General features: G+C 37.3%; 1 protein-coding gene across 1 annotated transcript in view; it reads right to left on the bottom strand.

The window, feature by feature from the left end:
• The window catches only part of LOC128641858 (cytoglobin-2-like), a 26,715-nt gene extending 3,379 nt beyond the window's left edge, over window positions 1–23,336 (bottom strand). Inside the window, exons 1-2 of the mRNA XM_053694421.1 lie at window positions 23,314–23,336; window positions 12,635–12,866 (exon numbers count right to left, since the gene is read on the bottom strand). Of these exons, the coding sequence (XP_053550396.1) occupies window positions 12,635–12,866; window positions 23,314–23,321 (240 nt within the window). The 5' untranslated portion in view covers window positions 23,322–23,336. The remainder of the gene's footprint in view (window positions 1–12,634; window positions 12,867–23,313) is intronic.
• Window positions 23,337–24,041: the final 705 nt, after the last annotated feature.

Here is a 24,041-nt window from a genome sequence, read left to right as displayed (position 1 = left end):
ATATACACATATACACACACATATATACACATATACACATATACACACACATATATACACATATACACACACATATATACACATATACACATATACACACACATATATACACATATACACACACATATATACACATATACACATATACACACACATATATACACATATACACACACATATATACACATATACACATATACACACACATATATACACATATACACACACACATAAATACACATATACACACACATATATACACATATACACACACATATATAATACACAAACTTATGCACACACACATTATATATATATATATATATATATCCATAAATGGCATGCACTCACAGTATTTGTGCAGAAAGTGCTTTATTGGCACACACTAGTATAGTTACTACACAATAGTATAGTGCATGCCATTTATGAAGTTGTAGTTTCGCTTGCCTGCACCATGGTAGCTGATTTTAAAGGTAGGAGTGCACTCTATTGTATCAAACTGATATTGAGGGCAGCAGCTGAGTCCTCAATATCACGCTAGCCATCGGAAAGAAAATAACGGTGCTAAGTCTGACACACTCTTGGGTTGAAAGAGAGTGACAACTGGAATGTACATGTGAGTATTCCCCAAGGGGAGGAAAAGATACATTGGAGATCTACAATCAAGGTAAAGCCTTTGAGAACTGTTACTTATGTTACAATACATTCAACACAGACATCCTAGCAAGGTGAGCGGAAGTTTAACCATATGAGCCCTAATTCCTTGACACAGAAAGAGCAACGATTTAAGGAGAAATTTTGTATATTATTCACATGGACATAAATGATGAACAGTACAACATTTAAACTCCTACGGCTAGATTTAGAGTTTTGTCGGTAAGGACCCGCGTAGCTAACGCTGGCTTTTTTCTGGCCGCACCTTTAAAATAACTAAGGTATTGAGAGTCCACAGAATGGCTGCGTTAGGCTCCAAAAAAGGAGCGTACAGCATATTTAACGCCACTGCAACTCTCGATACCAGAGTTGCTTACGGAAGCGGCCAGCTTCAAAAACGTGCTTGTGCACGATTCCCCCATAGGAAACAATGGGGCTGTTTGAGCTGAAAAAAAACCTGCAAAAAAAGCCGCGTTCAGCTCCTAACGCAGCCCCATTGTTGTCTATGGGGAAACACTTCCTACGTCTGCACCTAACACCCTAACATGTACCCCGAGTCTAAACACCCCTAACCTTATACTTATTAACCCCTATTCTGCCGCCCCCGCTATCGCTGACCCCTGCATATTATTTTTAACCCCTAATCTGCCACTCCGTAAACCGCCGCTACTTACATTATCCCTATGTACCCCTAATCTGCTGCCCCTAACACCGCCGACCCCTATATTATATTTATTAACCCCTAATCTGCCCCCCACAACGTCACCTCCACCTGCCTACACTTATTAACCCCTAATCTGCCGAGCGGACCGCACCGCTATTATAATAAAGTTATTAACCCCTAATCCGCCTCACTAACCCTATAATAAATAGTATTAACCCCTAATCTGCCCTCCCTAACATCGCCGACACCTAACTTCAAACATTAACCCCTAATCTGCCGACTGGAGCTCACCGCTATTCTAATAAATGTATTAACCCCTAAAGCTAAGTCTAACCCTAACACTAACACCCCCCTAAGTTAAATATAATTTAAATCTAACGAAATTAATTAACTCTTATTAAATAAATTATTCCTATTTAAAGCTAAATACTTACCTGTAAAATAAATCCTAATATAGCTACAATATAAATTATATTTATATTATAGCTATTTTAGGATTTATATTTATTTTACAGGTAACTTTGTATTTATTTTAACCAGGTACAATAGCTAAAATAGTTAAAATAATTACAAAATTACCTGTAAAATAAATCCTAACCTAAGTTACAATTAAACCTAACACTACACTATCAATAAATTAATTAAATAAAATACCTACAATTACCTACAATTAAACCTAACACTACACTATCAATACATTAATTAAATACAATATCTACAAATAAATACAATGAAATAAACTATCTAAAGTACAAAAAATAAAAAAGAACTAAGTTATAAAAAAATATTTACAAACATCAGAAAAATATTACAACAATTTTAAACTAATTACACCTACTCTAAGCCCCCTAATAAAATAACAAAGACCCCCAAAATAAAAAAATGCCCTACCCTATTCTAAATTACTAAAGTTCAAAGCTCTTTTACCTTACCAGCCCTGAACAGGGCCCTTTGCGGGGCATGCCCCAAAGAATTCAGCTCTTTTGCCTGTAAAAAAAACACATACAATACCCCCCCAACATTACAACCCACCACCCACATACCCCTAATCTAACCCAAACCCCCCTTAAATAAACCTAACACTAAGCCCCTGAAGATCTTCCTACCTTATCTTCACCATACCAGGTTCACCGATCGATCCAGAAGAGCTCCTCTGATGTCCTGATCCAAGCCCAAGCAGGGGCTGAAGATGTCCATGATCTGGCTGAAGTCATCATCCAAGCGGGAGCTGAAGAGGTCCATGATCCGGCTGAAGTCATCATCCAAGCGGGAGCTGAAGAGGTCCATGATCCGGCTGAAGTCATCATCCAAGCGGGAGCTGAAGAGGTCCATGATCCGGCTGAAGTCTTCTATCAACGGCATCTTCAATCTTCTTTCTTCCGGATCCATCTTGCAGACCTCCGACGCGGAACATCCTGCTGGCCCGACGGACTATCGACGAATGAAGGCTCCTTTAAGGGACGTCATCCAAGATGGTGTCCCTCGAATTCCGATTGGCTGATAGGATTCTATCAGCCAATCGGAATTAAGGTAGGAAAATTCTGATTGGCTGATGGAATCAGCCAATCAGAATCAAGTTCAATCCGATTGGCTGATCCGATCAGCCAATCAGATTGAGCTTGCATTCTATTGGCTGTTCCGATCAGCCAATAGAATGCGAGCTCAATCTGATTGGCTGATCGGATCGGCCAATCGGATTGAACTTGATTCTGATTGGCTGATTCCATGAGCCAATCAGAATTTTCCTACCTTAATTCTGATTGGCTGATAGAATCCTATCAGCCAATCGGAATTCGAGGGACGCCATCTTGGATGACGTCTCTTAAAGGAGCCTTCATTCGTCGGTAGTCCGTCGGGCCAGCAGGATGTTCCGCGTCGGAGGTCTGCAAGATGGATCCGGAAGAAAGAAGATTGAAGATGCCGTTGATAGAAGACTTCAGCTGGATCATGGACCTCTTCAGCTCCCGCTTGGATGATGACTTCAGCCGGATCATGGACCTCTTCAGCTCCCGCTTGGATGATGACTTCAGCCAGATCATGGACCTCTTCAGCTCCCGCTTGGATGATGACTTCAGCCGGATCATGGACATCTTCAGCCCCCTGCTTGGGCTTGGATCAGGACATCGGAGGAGCTCTTCTGGATCGATCGGTGAACCTGGTATGGTGAAGATAAGGTAGGAAGATCTTCAGGGGCTTAGTGTTAGGTTTATTTAAGGGGGGTTTGGGTTAGATTAGGGGTATGTGGGTGGTGGGTTGTAATGTTGGGGGGGGTATTGTATGTGTTTTTTTTACAGGCAAAAGAGCTGAATTCTTTGGGGCATGCCCCGCAAAGGGCCCTGTTCAGGGCTGGTAAGGTAAAAGAGCTTTGAACTTTAGTAATTTAGAATAGGGTAGGGCATTTTTTTATTTTGGGGGTCTTTGTTATTTTATTAGGGGGCTTAGAGTAGGTGTAATTAGTTTAAAATTGTTGTAATATTTTTCTGATGTTTGTAAATATTTTTTTATTTTTTGTAACTTGGTTCTTTTTTAGTTTTTGTACTTTAGTTAGTTTATTTCATTGTATTTATTTGTAGATATTGTATTTAATTAATGTATTGATAGTGTAGTGTTAGGTTTAATTGTAGGTAATTGTAGGTATTTTATTTAATTAATTTATTGATAGTGTAGTGTTAGGTTTAATTGTAACTTAGGTTAGGATTTATTTTACAGGTAATTTTGTAATTATTTTAACTATTTTAGCTATTGTACCTGGTTAAAATAAATACAAAGTTACCTGTAAAATAAATATAAATCCTAAAATAGCTATAATATAAATATAATTTATATAGTAGCTATATTAGGATTTATTTTACAGGTAAGTATTTAGCTTTAAATAGGAATAATTTATTTAATAAGAGTTAATTAATTTCGTTAGATTTAAATTATATTTAACTTAGGGGGGTGTTAGTGTAAGGGTTAGACTTAGCTTTAGGGGTTAATAAATTTATTAGAATAGCGGTGAGCTCCAGTCGGCAGATTAGGGGTTAATGTTTGAAGTTAGGTGTCGGCGATGTTAGGGAGGGCAGATTAGGGGTTAATACTATTTATTATAGGGTTAGTGAGGCGGATTAGGGGTTAATAACTTTATTATAATAGCGGTGCGGTCCGCTCGGCAGATTAGGGGTTAATAAGTGTAGGCAGGTGGAGGCGACGTTGTGGGGGGCAGGTTAGGGGTTAATAAATATAATACAGGGGTCGGCGGTGTTAGGGGCAGCAGATTAGGGGTACATAAGGATAACGTAGGTGGCGGTCGGCAGATTAGGGGTTAAAAATATTTAATCGAGTGGCGGCGATGTGGGGGGACCTCGGTTTAGGGGTACATAGGTAGTTTATGGGTGTTAGTGTACTTTAGAGCACAGTAGTTAAGAGCTTTATAAACCAGCGTTAGCCCAGAAAGCTCTTAACTACTGACTTTTTTCTGCGGCTGGAGTTTTGTCGTTAGATTTCTAACGCTCACTTCAGACACGACTCTAAATACCGGAGTTAGGAAGATCCCATTGAAAAGATAGGATACGCAATTGACGTAAGGGGATCTGCGGTATGGAAAAGTTGCGGCTGAAAAGTGAGCGTTAGACCCTTTCCTGACTGACTCCAAATACCGGCGGTAGCCTAAAACCAGCGTTAGGAGCCTCTAACGCTGGTTTTCACGGCTACCGCCAAACTCCAAATCTAGGCCCTAGAGTGATAAGTCTTACTTTTGCACCACTATTTAAACGAACAAATTAAGCCCTAGCATATTCAAGGACTGTTTATATGGCTGAAGAACAAAACTTGTGATTTATATCAATTGGGAAAACAAAATCCTTTGGATGTATATTGGAAGTTAACAACTGAACTTTAATCATATAAATCTGCTATAAGGACATAGTACTATGTGCACAAAAGTGGGCCCACGTTCGTTATTTTGTAAATATTTATTTTCTTGAAGCTGGCAGTGAATAAATCATATGAGCATAAGAATCATTGTTTTCTGTATGTGATTCTATTTTAATATCCTCTGTAATTTAAATATAGGTAATGTAATGATAGGGGAGCAACTATATTTTTGAATACATAGTGGTGGGGAATTAAAGGGACAGTAAACCCTTATAGGAACCGCTAGTTGTTTAATAAATTAACCCTATACTCTGGCGCCGGATAAAGGGACCTATAGAGAGGACTAGGTTCCACACAATTTTCTTTCTTGATTTTATATATATATCTTTGAGAAAGCGCCAACGGCGTGAAACATGTCAGATGACGTCACCTTTACCCTTGTCTTCCAGTAATCCGTGAGTGAGTGTGTACATACTCAGTTTCTGTGTGGACTTTTAATGCATATTCAATACATTTTCAACAATTGTTTTACTAAAGTGCTTTGTGCGTAGTGTTCTACATTAGCCTGCATCAATTGCTACGTCTTGCTACTCAAGAATACTGACATTTATACTTATGCTATGTGGGAGAACTTTCTCCTTTGATATAAATATTTATTCATTCAATTCATGAAGACTCAGCCCTATAATTCAACTAAAACTTTATTTTAGTGAGTACATGACTGTATATATTCTATCAAAGACTAAAGCGAAGTAGACCTTTTCAAGCACAAACCAGTAATACGCTATGGCCAGTAGGCATGTATCAATGTGTAACACTTGTTTGTTACGATCTAACTTAATGTGTCAAATATGTATCCAACTATTGTATAAGCATATTGTTTGCTGTGAACTTAGGCATCTAGGATATATATTAATTTGTGCCATAAATGGGGAACTCCACTTAGTATCAATTTAATAACTCAGTGTGACGCTTCACCACTTGCTTAATACATATGTATTTATGTATGTATTTATGTATGTATTTATGTATATATTTATGTATGTATTTATGTATATATTTATGTATGTATTTATGTATATATTTATGAATGTATTTATGTATGTATTTATATATATATTTATGTATGTATTTATGTATGTATTTATGTATGTATGTATGTATGTATGTATTTATGTATGTATTTATGTATATATTTATGTATATATTTATGTATGTATTTATGTATGTATTTATATATATATATATTTATGTATGTATTTATGTATATATTTATGTATATATTTATGTATGTATTTGTGTATGTATTTATGTATGTATTTATGTATGTATTTATGTATGTATTTATGTTTATATTTATGTATGTATTTATGTATGTATTTATGTATATATTTATGTATGTATTTGTGTATGTATTTATGTATGTATTTATGTATCTTTAAATGTATATACAATATAATGTGATGTGGAATCTGAGAGAATCTATTTTCTCTTCCTCACTGGGTCTCAGTTTGCATTTACCAGGTTGCACATAAGTTTGTGCTAGAAAAGGTCAACTTCAATATCTAAATTTCATTAGACTTCTGTGCACTGGAAAAACTCCAAGTATTATATTAGTGGGTTTTTTCAATACTTTTTGACCAAATATATGTTTCTTGGTGCTGGAACTCATATATATACAGCAATGATGTGCAGTCACTAGAGGCAGGTGAGGCAGTGCTTCACCTCTCATATGGGCAAAAATATATTTTTTTTATTGGCTTTAAAAAAAAAATTGTAAATTTTTTCCCCCAGCATTTTTTTTTCTCACAGCTATATGTTGTGCAATGAAGAGGCACAATCAGGTCTGCCCACCATTACACAACATGCTGCGCCATCTACTGGATGCAAGTGGTTAAGATCATTGCATGGCTCATTAACTGCTTATTTGAGGCAGTCCTATTTGGGCTGAACCAATCCAGTGAGAGGCATTAGTAAGTGGAACATAGGGTTGGGGCTGGATGTTAAATCATATAAAACAAAACAAAAACGCAAAAAAACAACTTTCATATATTTTGTTGCTGTCCTGTGAACCTGCTAGCTTTGCTAAAGTGAAAAAGAGAGTTCTGTTCTTCCCCTCTAAGTGCAGTGGAATGTGCCACTGTCACTTTGTGAATCCTTCCAGAGCAGGAGAGAGGCACAGAGAGCAGTGTTTCAGCCACATCTTATTAAAGTAAGATTTTACTGAAAGATTCTGTTAGTGAAAATGATAATTTAATTAATGTGGTTTAGTGTTTTTTTACTCTTTTACAGCAGGGTCGTTTTTGTATTTTGTTTACTCAAACTTTACACCCACTAACTTAGCAGCTTGCCTCTGTACTTCACACTAAATTATAGACTAATTTTCTGAACTCTCTGTAGCTCTGCTGTTTTATTACTTTAAAATGCAGTGGTCCCCCCCCCCTTGTGTGTGTGTGTGTGTCTCTCTCTCTCTATCTATCCATTTCTCTCCTTATGTGTTGTTCTCCCCCATGGTCTCTTTCTCTCTCTGTCTCTCTTCCTCCCCCTCTGACTCTCATCCCTTATGTAATGAAAGAATCTATAAGCATAATTTGCAGAATTAAAGTAAAATGTATGTTTTAAACATATTTTAATGGGCATGGATTTCTAGATCTCATAATCAGAGCAAGCATTGTGTTATCTGGCAAGAGTTTCTGTTACAATCCTTTTAGACTAAAATCAGATGTTTACTAAGTTGACCAGTTTTCCAAGACACCATTTAAAGGGACATGAAACCCATATGAAACCCATATGCAAATTTAAATAACTTTCCAATTTACATCTAATATCTAATTTTCTTTATTCTTTTGATGTCCTTTATTGAAAATCATATCTAAATATGCTCAGTAGCTGCTGATTGGTGGCTGCACATAGATACCTCATGTGATTGGCTCACCCATGTGCATTGCTATTTCTTCAACAAAGGATATCTAAAGAATGAAGGCGTATCCTAGCCACTGCCTCACCATCCTCTGACGTCACTGCACGTCACTGATATACAGTATGTTCCTCCCTGCACACCCTGCAGCATGTGTAACTCATAAGTGCATGTTCCCCTCTGTACCCCCTGCAGTATGTGTAACACATAAGTGCATGTTCCCCTCTGTACCCCCTGCAGTATGTGTAACACATAAGTGCATGCTCCCCTCTGCACACCCTGCAGTATGTGTAACACATAAGTGCATGTTCCTCTCTGTACACCCTGCAGTATGTGTAACACATAAGTGCATGTTCCCCTCTGTACCCCCTGCAGTATGTGTAACACATAAGTGCATGTTCCCCTCTGTACCCCCTGCAGTATGTGTAACACATAAGTGCATGCTCCCCTCTGCACACCCTGCAGTATGTGTAACACATAAGTGCATGTTCCCCTCTGTACCCCCTGCAGTATGTGTAACACATAAGTGCATGTTCCCCTCTGTACCCCCTGCAGTATGTGTAACACATAAGTGCATGTTCCCCTCTGTACCCCCTGCAGTATGTGTAACACATAAGTGCATGTTCCCCTCTGTACCCCCTGCAGCATGTGTAACACATAAGTGCATGTTCCCTCTGTACACCCTGCAGTATGTGTAACACATAAGTGCATGTTCCTCTCTGTACCCCGTACAGTATGTGTAACACATAAGTGCATGTTCCCCTCTGTACCCCCTGCAGTATGTGTAACACATAAGTGCATGTTCCCCTCTGTACCCCCTGCAGTATGTTTAACACATAAGTGCATGTTCCCCTCTGTACCCCCTGCAGTATGTGTAACACATAAGTGCATGTTCCCCTCTGTACCCCTGCAGTATGTGTAACACATAAGTGCATGTTCCCCTCTGTACACCCTGCAGTATGTGTAACACATAAGTGCATGTTCCCCTCTGTACCTCCTGCAGTATGTGTAACACATAAGTGCATGTTCCCCTCTGTACCCCCTGCAGTATGTGTAACACATAAGTGCATGTTCCCCTCTGTACCCCCTGCAGCATGTGTAACACATAAGTGCATGTTCCCCTCTGTACCCCCTGCAGTATGTGTAACACATAAGTGCATGTTCCCCTCTGTACACCCTGCAGTATGTGTAACACATAAGTGCATGTTCCCCTCTGTACACCCTGCAGTATGTGTAACACATAAGTGCATGTTCCCCTCTGTACCCCCTGCAGTATGTGTAACACATAAGTGCATGTTCCTCTCTGTACCCCCTGCAGTATGTGTAACACATAAGTGCATGTTCCTCTCTGTACCTCCTGCAGTATGTGTAACACATAAGTGCATGTTCCCCTCTGTACCCCCTGCAGTATGTGTAACACATAAGTGCATGTTCCCCTCTGTACCCCCTGCAGTATGTGTAACACATAAGTTACACATGTTCCCCTCTGTACCCCCTGCAGTATGTGTAACACATAAGTGCATGTTCCCCTCTGTACCCCCTGTAGTATGTGTAACACATAAGTGCATGTTCCTCTCTGTACCCCCTGCAGTATGTGTAACACATAAGTGCATGTTCCTCTCTGTACCCCCTGCAGTATGTGTAACACATAAGTGCATGTTCCTCTCTGTACCCCCTGCAGTATGTGTAACACATAAGTGCATGTTCCCCTCTGTACCCCCTGCAGTATGTGTAACACATAAGTGCATGTTCCCCTCTGTACCCCCTGCAGTATGTGTAACACATAAGTGCATGTTCCCCTCTGTACCTCCTGCAGTATGTGTAACACATAAGTGCATGTTCCCCTCTGTACCCCCTGCAGTATGTGTAACACATAAGTGCATGTTCCCCTCTGTACCCCCTGCAGCATGTGTAACACATAAATGCATGTTCCCCTCTGTACACCCTGCAGTATGTGTAACACATAAGTGCATGTTCCCCTCTGTACCCCCTGCAGTATGTGTAACACATAAGTGCATGTTCCCCTCTGTACCCCTGCAGTATGTGTAACACATAAATGCATGTTCCCCTCTGTACCCCCTGCAGTATGTGTAACACATAAGTGCATGTTCCTCTCTGTACCCCCTGCAGTATGTGTAACACATAAGTGCATGTTCCCCTCTGTACCTCCTGCAGTATGTGTAACACATAAGTGCATGTTCCCCTCTGTACCCCCTGCAGTATGTGTAACACATAAGTGCATGTTCCCCTCTGTACCCCCTGCAGTATGTGTAACACATAAGTGCATGTTCCCCTCTGTACCCCCTGCAGTATGTGTAACACATAAGTGCATGTTCCCCTCTGTACACCCTGCAGTATGTGTAACACATAAGTGCATGTTCCCCTCTGTACACCCTGCAGTATGTGTAACACATAAGTGCATGTTCCCCTCTGTACCCCCTGCAGTATGTGTAACACATAAGTGCATGTTCCTCTCTGTACCTCCTGCAGTATGTATAACACATAAGTGCATGTTCCCCTCTGTACCCCCTGCAGTATGTGTAACACATAAGTGCATGTTCCCCTCTGTACCCCCTGCAGCATGTGTAACACATAAGTGCATGTTCCCCTCTGTACCCCCTGCAGTATGTGTAACACATAAGTGCATGTTCCCCTCTGTACCCCCTGCAGTATGTGTAACACATAAGTGCATGTTCCCCTCTGTACCCCCTGCAGTATGTGTAACACATAAGTGCATGTTCCCCTCTGTACCCCCTGCAGTATGTGTAACACATAAGTGCATGTTCCTCTCTGTACCCCCTGCAGTATGTGTAACACATAAGTGCATGTTCCTCTCTGTACCCCTTGCAGTATGTGTAACACATAAGTGCATGTTCCTCTCTGTACCCCCTGCAGTATGTGTAACACATAAGTGCATGTTCCCCTCTGTACACCCTGCAGTATGTGTAACACATAAGTGCATGTTCCCCTCTGTACACCCTGCAGTATGTGTAACACATAAGTGCATGTTCCCCTCTGTACCCCCTGCAGTATGTGTAACACATAAGTGCATGTTCCTCTCTGTACCTCCTGCAGTATGTGTAACACATAAGTGCATGTTCCCCTCTGTACCCCCTGCAGTATGTGTAACACATAAGTGCATGTTCCCCTCTGTACCCCCTGCAGTATGTGTAACACATAAGTGCATGTTCCCCTCTGTACCCCCTGCAGTATGTGTAACTCATAAGTGCATGTTCCCCTCTGTACCCCCTGCAGTATGTGTAACACATAAGTGCATGTTCCCCTCTGTACCCCCTGCAGTATGTGTAACACATAAGTGCATGTTCCCCTCTGTACCCCCTGCAGTATGTGTAACACATAAGTGCATGTTCCTCTCTGTACCCCCTGCAGTATGTGTAACACATAAGTGCATGTTCCTCTCTGTACCCCCTGCAGTATGTGTAACACATAAGTGCATGTTCCTCTCTGTACCCCCTGCAGTATGTGTAACACATAAGTGCATGTTCCCCTCTGTACCCCCTGCAGTATGTGTAACACATAAGTGCATGTTCCTCTCTGTACCCCCTGCAGTATGTGTAACACATAAGTGCATGTTCCCCTCTGTACCCCCTGCAGTATGTGTAACACATAAGTTCATGTTCCTCTCTGTACCCCCTGCAGTATGTGTAACACCCACAGCAGAAAACACAGCCATTTTAAAAAATTTTCAATTTACATCTTTTATCAAAATTTGCTTTATTCTCTTAGTATCCTTTTTAAAGGAGCAGCAATGCATTACTGGGAGCTAGCTGAGCACATCAGGTGAGCCAATGACAAGAGGCATATATGTGCTAATGTGCTAGCTGCCAGTAGTGCACTGCTGCCCCTGGACCTACTTAGGTATGCTTTTTAACAAAGGATACCAAAAATGAAGCAAATGATTAGAAGTAAATGATATATCTTAAAATTAAGTGCTTTATTTGAGTCATGACTTTGCCAGCACTTTAATGTGTCTGCAATCTATAAAACCACCACTAGATGGAGACTATTGCACATTATTATCAGTCCCAGTTATGTTCTGTGGCCCCTAGATACTTAGCACGGCAAATTAGGAATTCTGAAGAAACATTCCCCTCCTACTCTCTCTGATTTTAACTTCCCAAAAATAAATACATTTTACACTATCCTGACTATAAATTTAAAGGGACATAAAACCCCAAAAAAATTCTGTCATGATTCACATAGAGAATACAATTTAAAAAAAGGTTCCAATTTACTTCTATTATCAAATTTGCTTTGTTCTCTTGCTATTCCTTGTTGAAGAGATATCTAGGTAGGCAGCGTGCACATATCTGCAGCACTACATGACAGACAGGATATAGTGCTGCCATCTAGTGCTCTTGTTAAGGTATTACATTGTTGTAAAACTGCTGCTGTATAGTACTGACAACACGGGCACACTCCTGTGAGGCTTTTATGTCCCTTTAAGCTCACTCAACATAATTCCTCATCGCCCCACCAGCTGCCAATCAGATGTCTCACGTCAGCCAACAGTAACCACATACCTCAAAGTTATAGGCTTCCACACGGTGCACGTCCTCGTGCCTCTTGGCCAGGCGTGACAGCGCATCGGTGACAACGGCCCAGTCATTGAGGTTTTCCAGTATCTTGTTTAGCGCTACCATTACCCTCTTCCCGTGAGCCCTGATGCCGGCGCTTTGCTGCATCTCTTCCAAGGTTGAGATATTGGTCAAGTTTTTGAAATAGCTTTTGGTCTGAGGGTAGTCGACAAATAACCTGTAAACGAGGAGAACAGTCTTATTTTACGTCTGAGACAAACTTACACGTAGCTCAGATCTTAAGACACAGGCAGTTTTATTTCACTGGGTGTTTCTGCCCCCTAATTCTATTGTTCACTAGAGTTGTCAGAATAAGGGATACGGACACGTAGGTGCGAACCCTAATACTGACTAATAATACAATTACTTCTGTAGACTGCTGCTTCATTCAACATAAAGGTCTAGAGCTCCAGGTGTCCAGTATTCAACCGGACAGTCCAGTATTTTAGCAGGTTGTCCAGTAAAATCTTTGCAGAAATACTGGACACTATAATGTCCAGCTTTTTAAAGCCCACAGGTATTAAATATATAATGCCCCCTATGCCTTGATGCATTACAAATATAAAGCAGATAAAGTGAGGGGCAGTCAAGGGGGTCAAGTCTCTATGGTTTACAGGTGTTAATGACAACCAAAAAAGTACAATTATTGATTTGTGTATTACTGGCAGCCAAGAGATGGAATGACTGCCTAGTTGTGAAAAATAAACATGGTAGGATCAAGAGTGAGGTCTAAGGTAGATCTTTGGTGGGGGTTGTTGTTTGACCCTACTGGCCATAGTGTCTAGTCACTAAAAGGTTCTCCAGTATTTTTATGGAAGACAGCTGGCAACCTTACTCAAGAGGAGCATAAAAATATTTGCACAATTGTGCGTTCTCATCGCTCAGGAACAGCCAATAGCACTTCTGTTTTTCTCTCATATTGCAGGTCAGAAGTTATTTTTTATCGCTTGGGCGATAGTCTGGAGCGCACTAAAATCTGCAGCTGGATAAAATCCCTCACATAATAGACCTCTATGGGAGGTGCTTGGTAAATTAATGTCAGAAATCATTCAAGGGCTAACCTAAAGGTGCGTTAAGCTTATGGTGCGCGAGTAGTGGAATTATTTACGTAATTCTGTCATAATAATAATTTACTTCAGCTCTCAAAAAGCTCTACATTTTACACTGCACTCAAGCACAACACAACTCTCTACTTGTAATACGAGCGAGTGTGAATAGCGCTCCCTGTGATATGCATTAGTATAAGGCAGCTAAAAATCTTCTTAATTACTGATATATACTGTGCATATATAAACATTTATAGTGTGTGCAGACCTTTTGTAATAAGGAACTTAATTACTGATAGATACTGTGCATATATAACCATTTATAGTGTGTGCAGACCTTTTGTAATAAGGAACTTAATTACTGATATATACTGTGCATATATAAACATTTATTTTGTGTGCAGACCTTATGTAATGCAGCACTTAATTACTGATATATACTGTGCATATATAAACATTTATTGTGTGTGCAGACCTTATGTAATGTAGCATTAATTACTGATATATACTGTGCATATATAAACATTTATTGTGTGTGCAGACCGTATGTAATGTGACATATAATTACTGATATATACTGTGCATATATAAACATTTATTGTGTGTGCAGACCGTATGTAATGTGACATATAATTACTGATATATACTGTGCATATATAAACATTTATTGTGTGTGCAGACCTTATGTAATGTGACATATAATTACTGATATATACTGTGCATATATAAACATGTATTGTGTGTGCAGACCTTATGTAATGTGACATATAATTACTGATATATACTGTGCATATATAAACATTTATTGTGTGTGCAGACCTTATGTAATGTGACATAATTACTGATATATACTGTGCATATATAAACATTTATTGTGTGCGCAGACCTTATGTAATGTGACATATAATTACTGATATATACTGTGCATATATAAACATTTATTGTGTGTGCAGACCCTATGTAATGCAGCACTTAATTACTGATATATACTGTGCATATATAAACATTTATTGTGTGTGCAGACCTTATGTAATGCAGCATTTAATTACTGATATATACTGTGCATATATAAACATTTATTGTGTGTGCAGACCTTAAGTAATGCGGCACTTAATTACTGATATATACTGTGCATATATAAACATTTATTGTGTGTGCAGACCTTATGTAATGTGACATATAATTACTGATATATACTGTGCATATATAAACATTTATTGTGTGTGCAGACCTTATGTAATGTGACATATAATTACTGATATATACTGTGCATATATAAACATTTATTGTGTGTGCAGACCTTATGTAATACAGCACTTAATTACTGATATATACTGTGCATATATAAACATTTATTGTGTGTGCAGACCTTATGTAATGTGACATAATTACTGATATATACTGTGCATATACAAACATTTATTGTGTGTGCAGACCTTATGTAATGTGACATATAATTACTGATATATACTGTGCATATATAAACATTTATTGTGTGTGCAGACCTTATGTAATGCTGCACTTAATTACTGATATATACTGTGCATATATAAACATTTATTGTGTGTGCAGACCTTGTGTAATGTGACATATAATTACTGATATATACTGTGCATATATAAACATTTATTGTGTGCGCAGACCTTATGTAATGTGACATATAATTACTGATATATACTGTGCATATATAAACATTTATTGTGTGTGCAGACCTTATGTAATGCTGCACTTAATTACTGATATATACTGTGCATATATAAACATTTATTGTGTGTGCAGACCTTATGTAATACAGTACTTAATTACTGATATATACTGTGCATATATAAACATTTATTGTGTGTGCAGACCTTTTGTAATAAGGAACTTAATTACTGATATATACTGTGCATATATAAACATTTATAGTGTGTGCAGACCTTTTGTAATAAGGAACTTAATTACTGATATATACTGTGCATATATAAACATTTATTGTGTGTGTACAGACCTTATGTAATACAGTACTTAATTACTGATATATACTGTGCATATATAAACATTTATTGTGTGTGCAGAACCTTATGTAATGTGACATATAATTACTGATATATACTGTGCATATATAAACATTTATTGTGTGTGCAGACCTTATGTAATGCTGCACTTAATTACTGATATATACTGTGCATATATAAACATTTATTGTGTGTGCAGACCTTGTGTAATGTGACATATAATTACTGATATATACTGTGCATATATAAACATTTATTGTGTGTGCAGACCTTATGTAATACAGTACTTAATTACTGATATATACTGTGCATATATAAACATTTATTGTGTGTGCAGACCTTATGTAATGCTGCACTTAATTACTGATATATACTGTGCATATATAAACATTTATTGTGTGTGCAGACCTTGTGTAATGTGACATATAATTACTGATATATACTGTGCATATATAAACATTTATTGTGTGTGCAGACCGTATGTAATGCGGCACTTAATTACTGATATATACTGTGCATATATAAACATTATTGTGTGTGCAGACCTTATGTAATGCTGCACTTAATTACTGATATATACTGTGCATATATAAACATTTATTGTGTGTGCAGACCTTATGTAATACAGCACTTAATTACTGATATATACTGTGCATATATAAACATTTATTGTGTGCACAGACCTTATGTAATACAGCACTTAATTACTGATATATACTGTGCATATATAAACATTTATTATGTGTGCAGACCTTATGTAATGCGGCACTTAATTACTGATATATACTGTGCATATATAAACATTTATTGTGTGTGCAGACCTTATGTAATGCAGCACTTAATTACTGATATATACTGTGCATATATAAACATTTATTATGTGTGCAGACCTTATGTAATGCGGCACTTAACTACTGATATATACTGTGCATATATAAACATTTATTGTGTGTGCAGACCTTATGTAATGCGGCACTTAATTACTGATATATACTGTGCATATATAAACATTTATTGTGTGTGCAGACCTTTTGTAATGCAGCACTTAATTACTGATATATACTGTGCATATATAAACATTTATTGTGTGTGCAGACCGTATGTAATGTAGCACTTACTTACTGATATATACTGTGCATATATAAACATTTATTGTGTGTGCAGACCTTATGTAATACAGTACTTAATTACTGATATATACTGTGCATATATAAACATTTATTGTGTGTGCAGACCTTATGTAATGCAGCACTTAATTACTGATATATACTGTGCATATATAAACATTTATTGTGTGTGCAGACCTTATGTAATGCAGCACTTAATTACTGATATATACTGTGCATATATAAACATTTATTGTGTGTGCAGACCTTATGTAATGCAGCACTTAATTACTGATATATACTGTGCATATATAAAAATGTATTGTGTGTGCAGACCTTATGTAATGCTGCACTTAATTACTGATATATACTGTGCATATATAAACATTTATTGTGTGTGCAGACCTTATGTAATGCAGCACTTAATTACTGATATATACTGTGCATATATAAACATTTATTGTGTGTGCAGACCTTGTGTAATGTGACATATAATTACTGATATATACTGTGCATATATAAACATTTATTGTGTGTGCAGACCTTATGTAATACAGCACTTAATTACTGATATATACTGTGCATATATAAACATTTATTGTGTGTGCAGACCTTGTGTAATGTGACATATAATTACTGATATATACTGTGCATATATAAACATTTATTGTGTGTGCAGACCTTATGTAATACAGTACTTAATTACTGATATATACTGTGCATATATAAACATTTATTGTGTGTGCAGACCTTATGTAATACAGTACTTAATTACTGATATATACTGTGCATATATAAATATTTATTGTGTGTGCAGACCTTATGTAATACAGTACTTAATTACTGATATATACTGTGCATATATAAACATTTATTGTGCGCGCAGACCTTATGTAATGCGTCATTAATTACTGATATATACTGTGCATATATAAACATTTATTGTGTGTGCAGACCTTATGTAATGCAGCACTAAATTACTGATATATACTGTGCGAATATAAACATTTATTGTGTGTGCAGATCTTATGTAATACAGCATTAATTACTGATATATACTGTGCATATATAAACAGTTATTGTGTGTGCAGACCTTATGTAATGCGGCACTTAATTACTGATATATACTGTGCATATATAAACATTTATTGTGTGTGCAGAACTTATGTAATGTGGTGCTTAATTACTGATATATACTGTGCATATATAAATATTTATTGTGTGTGCGGACCTTATGTAATGTAGCACTTAATTACTGATATATACTGTGCATATATAAACATTTATTGTGTGTGCAGACTTTATGTAATGTGGCACTTAATTACTGATATATACTGTGCATATATAAACATTTATTACGTGTGCAGACCGTATGTAATACAGCATTAATTACTGATATATACTGTGCATATATAAACATTTATTGTGTGTGCAGACCTTGTGTAATGCTGTGCTTAGTTACTGATATATACTGTGCATATATAAACATTTACAGGGAGTGCAGAATTATTAGGCAAATGAGTATTTTGACCACATCATCCTCTTTATGCAAGTTGTCTTACTCCAAGCTGTATAGGCTCGAAAGCCTACTACCAATTAAGCATATTAGGTGATGTGCATCTCTGTAATGAGAAGGGATGTGGTCTAATGACATCAACACCCTATATCAGGTGTGCATAATTATTAGGCAACTTCCTTTCCTTTGGCAAAATGGGTCAAAAGAAGGACTTGACAGGCTCAGAAAAGTAAAAAATAGTGAGATATCTTGCAGAGGGATGCAGCACTCTTAAAATTGCAAAGCTTCTGAAGCGTGATCATCGAACAATCAAGCGTTTCATTCAAAATAGTCAACAGGGTCGCAAGAAGCGTGTGGAAAAACCAAGGCGCAAAATAACTGCCCATGAACTGAGAAAAGTCAAGCGTGCAGCTGCCAAGATGCCACTTGCCACCAGTTTGGCCATATTTCAGAGCTGCAACATCACTGGAGTGCCCAAAAGCACAAGGTGTGCAATCCTCAGAGACATGGCCAAGGTAAGAAAGGCTGAAAGACGACCACCACTGAACAAGACACACAAGCTGAAACGTCAAGACTGGGCCAAGAAATATCTCAAGACTGATTTTTCTAAGGTTTTATGGACTGATGAAATGAGAGTGAGTCTTGATGGGCCAGATGGATGGGCCCGTGGCTGGATTGGTAAAGGGCAGAGAGCTCCAGTCCGACTCAGACGCCAGCAAGGTGGAGGTGGAGTACTGGTTTGGGCTGGTATCATCAAAGATGAGCTTGTGGGGCCTTTTCGGGTTGAGGATGGAGTCAAGCTCAACTCCCAGTCCTATTGCCAGTTTCTGGAAGACACCTTCTTCAAGCAGTGGTACAGGAAGAAGTCTGCATCCTTCAAGAAAAACATGATTTTCATGCAGGACAATGCTCCATCACACGCGTCCAAGTACTCCACAGCGTGGCTGGCAAGAAAGGGTATAAAAGAAGAAAATCTAATGACATGGCCTCCTTGTTCACCTGATCTGAACCCCATTGAGAACCTGTGGTCCATCATCAAATGTGAGATTTACAAGGAGGGAAAACAGTACACCTCTCTGAACAGTGTCTGGGAGGCTGTGGTTGCTGCTGCACGCAATGTTGATGGTGAACAGATCAAAACACTGACAGAATCCATGGATGGAGGCTTTTGAGTGTCCTTGCAAAGAAAGGTGGCTATATTGGTCACTGATTTGTTTTTGTTTTGTTTTTGAATGTCAGAAATGTATATTTGTGAATGTTGAGATGTTATATTGGTTTCACTGGTAAAAATAAATAATTGAAATGGGTATATATTTGTTTTTTGTTAAGTTGCCTAATAATTATGCACAGTAATAGTCACCTGCACACACAGATATCCCCCTAAAATAGCTATAACTAAAAACAAACTAAAAACTACTTCCAAAACTATTCAGCTTTGATATTAATGAGTTTTTTGGGTTCATTGAGAACATGGTTGTTGTTCAATAATAAAATTAATCCTTTAAAAATACAACTTGCCTAATAATTCTGCACTCCCTGTATTGTGTGTGCAGACCTTATGTAATGCTGTGCTTAGTTACTGATATATACTGTGCATATATAAACATTTATTGTGTGTGCAGACCTTATGTAATGTAGCATTAATTACTGATATATACTGTGCATATATAAACATTTATTGTGTGTGCAGACCTTATGTAATGTGACATATAATTACTGATATATACTGTGCATATATAAACATTTATTGTGTGTGCAGACCTTTTGTAATGCAGCACTTAATTACTGATATATATACTGTGCATATATAAACATTTATTGTATGTGCAGACCTTTTGTAATGCAGCACTTTATTACTGATATATACTGTGCATATATAAACATTTATTGTGTGTGCAGACCTTGTGTAATGTGGTGCTTAATTACTGATATATACTGTGCATATATAAACATTTATTGTGTGTGCAGACCTTATGTAATGTTGTGCTTAATTACTGATATATACTGTGCATATATAAACATTTATTGTGTGCGCAGACCTTTTGTAATTACTGATATATACTGTGCATATATAAACATTTATTGTGTGCGCAGACCTTTTGTAATTACTGATATATACTGTGCATATATAAACATTTATTGTGTGTGCAGACCTTATGTGATGTGACATATAATTACAGATATATACTGTGCATATATAAACATGTATTGTGTGTTCAGACCTTATGTAATGTGGCACTTAATTACTGATATATACTGTGCATATATAAACATTTATTGTGTGTGCAGACCTTATGTAATGTAGCATTAATTACTGATATATACTGTGCATATATAAACATTTATTGTGTGTGCAGACCTTATGTAATGTGACATATAATTACTGATATATACTGTGCATATATAAACATTTATTGTGTGTGCAGACCTTGTGTAATGCTGTGCTTAGTTACTGATATATACTGTGCATATATAAACATTTATTGTGTGTGCAGACCTTATGTAATGTGACACTTAATTACTGATATATACTGTGCATATATAAACATTTATTGTGTGTGCAGACCTTATGTAATGCAGCACTTAATTACTGATATATACTGTGCATATATAAACATTTATTGTGTGTGCAGACCTTATGTAATGTGACACTTAATTACTGATATATACTGTGCGTATATAAACATTTATTGTGTGTGCAGACCTTATGTAATGTGACATATAATTACTGATATATACTGTGCATATATAAACATTTATTGTGTGTGCAGACCTTATGTAATGTGGCATTAATTACTGATATATACTGTGCATATATAAACATTTATTGTGTGTGCAGACCTTATGTCATGTGACACTTAAATACTGATATATACTGTGCATATATAAACATTTATTGTGTGCGCAGACCTTATGTAATGTGACATATAATTACTGATATATACTGTGCATATATAAACATTTATTGTGTGTGCAGACCTTATGTAATGTGACATATAATTACTGATATATACTGTGCATATATAAACATTTATTGTGTGTGCAGACCTTATGTAATGTGACATATAATTACTGATATATACTGTGCATATATAAACATTTATTGTGTGTGCAGACCTTATGTAATGTGACATATAATTACTGATATATACTGTGCATATATAAACATTTATTGTGTGTGCAGACCTTGTGTAATGTAGCACTTAATTACTGATATATACTGTGCATATATAAACATTTATTGTGTGTGCAGACCTTATGTAATGTAGCACTTAATTACTGATATATACTGTGCATATATAAACATTTATTGTGTGTGCAGACCTTATGTAATGTGACATATAATTACTGATATATACTGTGCATATATAAACATGTATTGTGTGTGCAGGCCTTATGTAATACAGTACTTAATTACTGATATATACTGTGCATATATAAACATTTATTGTGTGTGCAGACCTTATGTAATGCGGCACTTAATTACTGATATATACTGTGCATATATAAACATTTATTGTGTGTGCAGACCTTATGTAATACAGCATTAGTTACTGATATATACTGTGCATATATAAACATTTATTATGTGTGCAGACCTTATGTAATGTGACATATAATTACTGATATATACTGTGCATATATAAACATTTATTGTGTGTGCAGACCTTATGTAATACAGCACATAATTACTGATATATACTGTGCATATATAAACATTTATTATGTGTGCAGACCTTATGTAATGTGACATATAATTACTGATATATACTGTGCATATATAAACATTTATTGTGTGTGCAGACCTTATGTAATACAGCACATAATTACTGATATATACTGTGCATATATAAACATTTATTGTGTGTGCAGACCTTATGTAATACAGCACTTAATTACTGATATATACTGTGCATATATAAACATTTATTGTGTGTGCAGACCTTATGTAATACAGTACTTAATTACTGATATATACTGTGCATATATAAACATTTATTGTGTGTGCAGACCTTATGTAATACCAGTGGCGTAGCGTGGCTTCTCAGCGCCCAGGGCAAGGCAAGAATTGCGCCCCCCTAAGCCATTAGCACTGACTGAGTCTCTTCCACCAGTACAGTAGGGATTGGCAAATTTGCTTTGAATCTAGGAGACAGCTCAACAACTTAGGAGACAGGTTTTTGTTTTAAAACAAACAAAGCTTTATTTTAACAACAAAAATATATACTATATATACACAGGTATATATATATATATATATATATATATATATATATATATATATATATACAGAATTCTAAACTCTACATTCATCCTTAAAAATTAGGATTCCATATGGTTGCAGGCAGCCATTACTTTATTATATACATTAAGTACATTATATAACTTAACAATTACATTTTTTATTGTTTAATATTTAAACATGGGATTTCATTTTTAAAATACATCTGAGCCAGCATGCCAGAGTGTGAGAGTGATCTATGCTGCTTTAAAGTGAAATCCAGTTATTTTTTTTAAATTCATTTTTAACCTGGGTAAAACATACAAGATGTAGATGATCTACATCTTGTATGTTTTATTTTACCCAGGTTAAAAATGAATTTGAAATAAAATAACTGGATTTCACTTTAAAGCAGCATAGATCACTCTCACACTCTGGCATGCTGGCTGGCTCAGACTCTGGGTCCTTTGGAAGTTGGAATTTGGCTGGCTGGCTCAGAGTGACTCTGGGTACTTTGGAACTTGGCTGGCTGGCTGGCCCTGCGACGTCACCTGGGTAACGGTAGAGGCTAAGCTGCATTTTGCGTGCGTTGCTATTTCCAATCCCTATTCCCCAGGGCCCAGGCAAAAACAGGGGCTATAATAATTTAATTATAATTCTGGCTGGCAGTGGCACTGGTGGTCTGTTTCTGATACGGACCTGGTGATGAGTTTGGTAATTTCTGTTGACACTACTTACCTTATCATTGCGGGCGCGGCGTGCTAGTCAGTCTGACTCCACTCTGGCTCTGCTGCTCTGACTCCCTCCTGACATGTGCGCTGGGAGTGGGAGTGGACCGTGCTAACTAGTGGCGTAAACACTAGTCTAGCAGAAGGTAACGGTCGGATAGGATTACACTCATAAAATTATGATAATTCAATCATTACACAGCACGTCTTGACTTCAGAGTAGTAGACAGTTCACTTGAGAGACAGAGCGGCTGGGCGCAGGCGCCTGTCAGATTAGCCTCCCTGTAGCGCCGCTGGGAGTGGGACTGTGACTGTCTACTGTCTTGAGATGGTGGGGACTGGGGAGGCTGGGAGCCAAGCATTTTGCGCCCCTCAGAATTTTGCGCCCGGGGCAACCGCCCCTGTGGCCCCCCCCACGCTACGCCACTGTGTAATACAGCATTAGTTACTGATAAATACTGTGCATATATAAACATTTATTGTGTGTTCAGACCTTATGTAATGCAGCACTTAATTACTGATATATACTGTGCATATATAAATATTTATTGTGTGTGCAGACCTTATGTAATACAGCATTAGTTACTGATAAATACTGTGCATATATAAACATTTATTGTGTGTGCAGACCTTATGTAATGTAGCACTTAATTACTGATATATACTGTACATATATAAACATTTATTGTGTGTGCAGACCTTACGTAATACAGCACTAAATTACTGATATATACTGTG

The sequence above is a fragment of the Bombina bombina genome, chromosome 11 (genome assembly GCF_027579735.1).
Source record: "Bombina bombina isolate aBomBom1 chromosome 11, aBomBom1.pri, whole genome shotgun sequence".
Classification (NCBI taxonomy): Eukaryota; Metazoa; Chordata; class Amphibia; order Anura; family Bombinatoridae; genus Bombina; species Bombina bombina.
The sequence above is the reverse complement of the archived record's forward strand: the minus strand, read 5'-3'. Positions and strand labels throughout refer to the sequence as shown.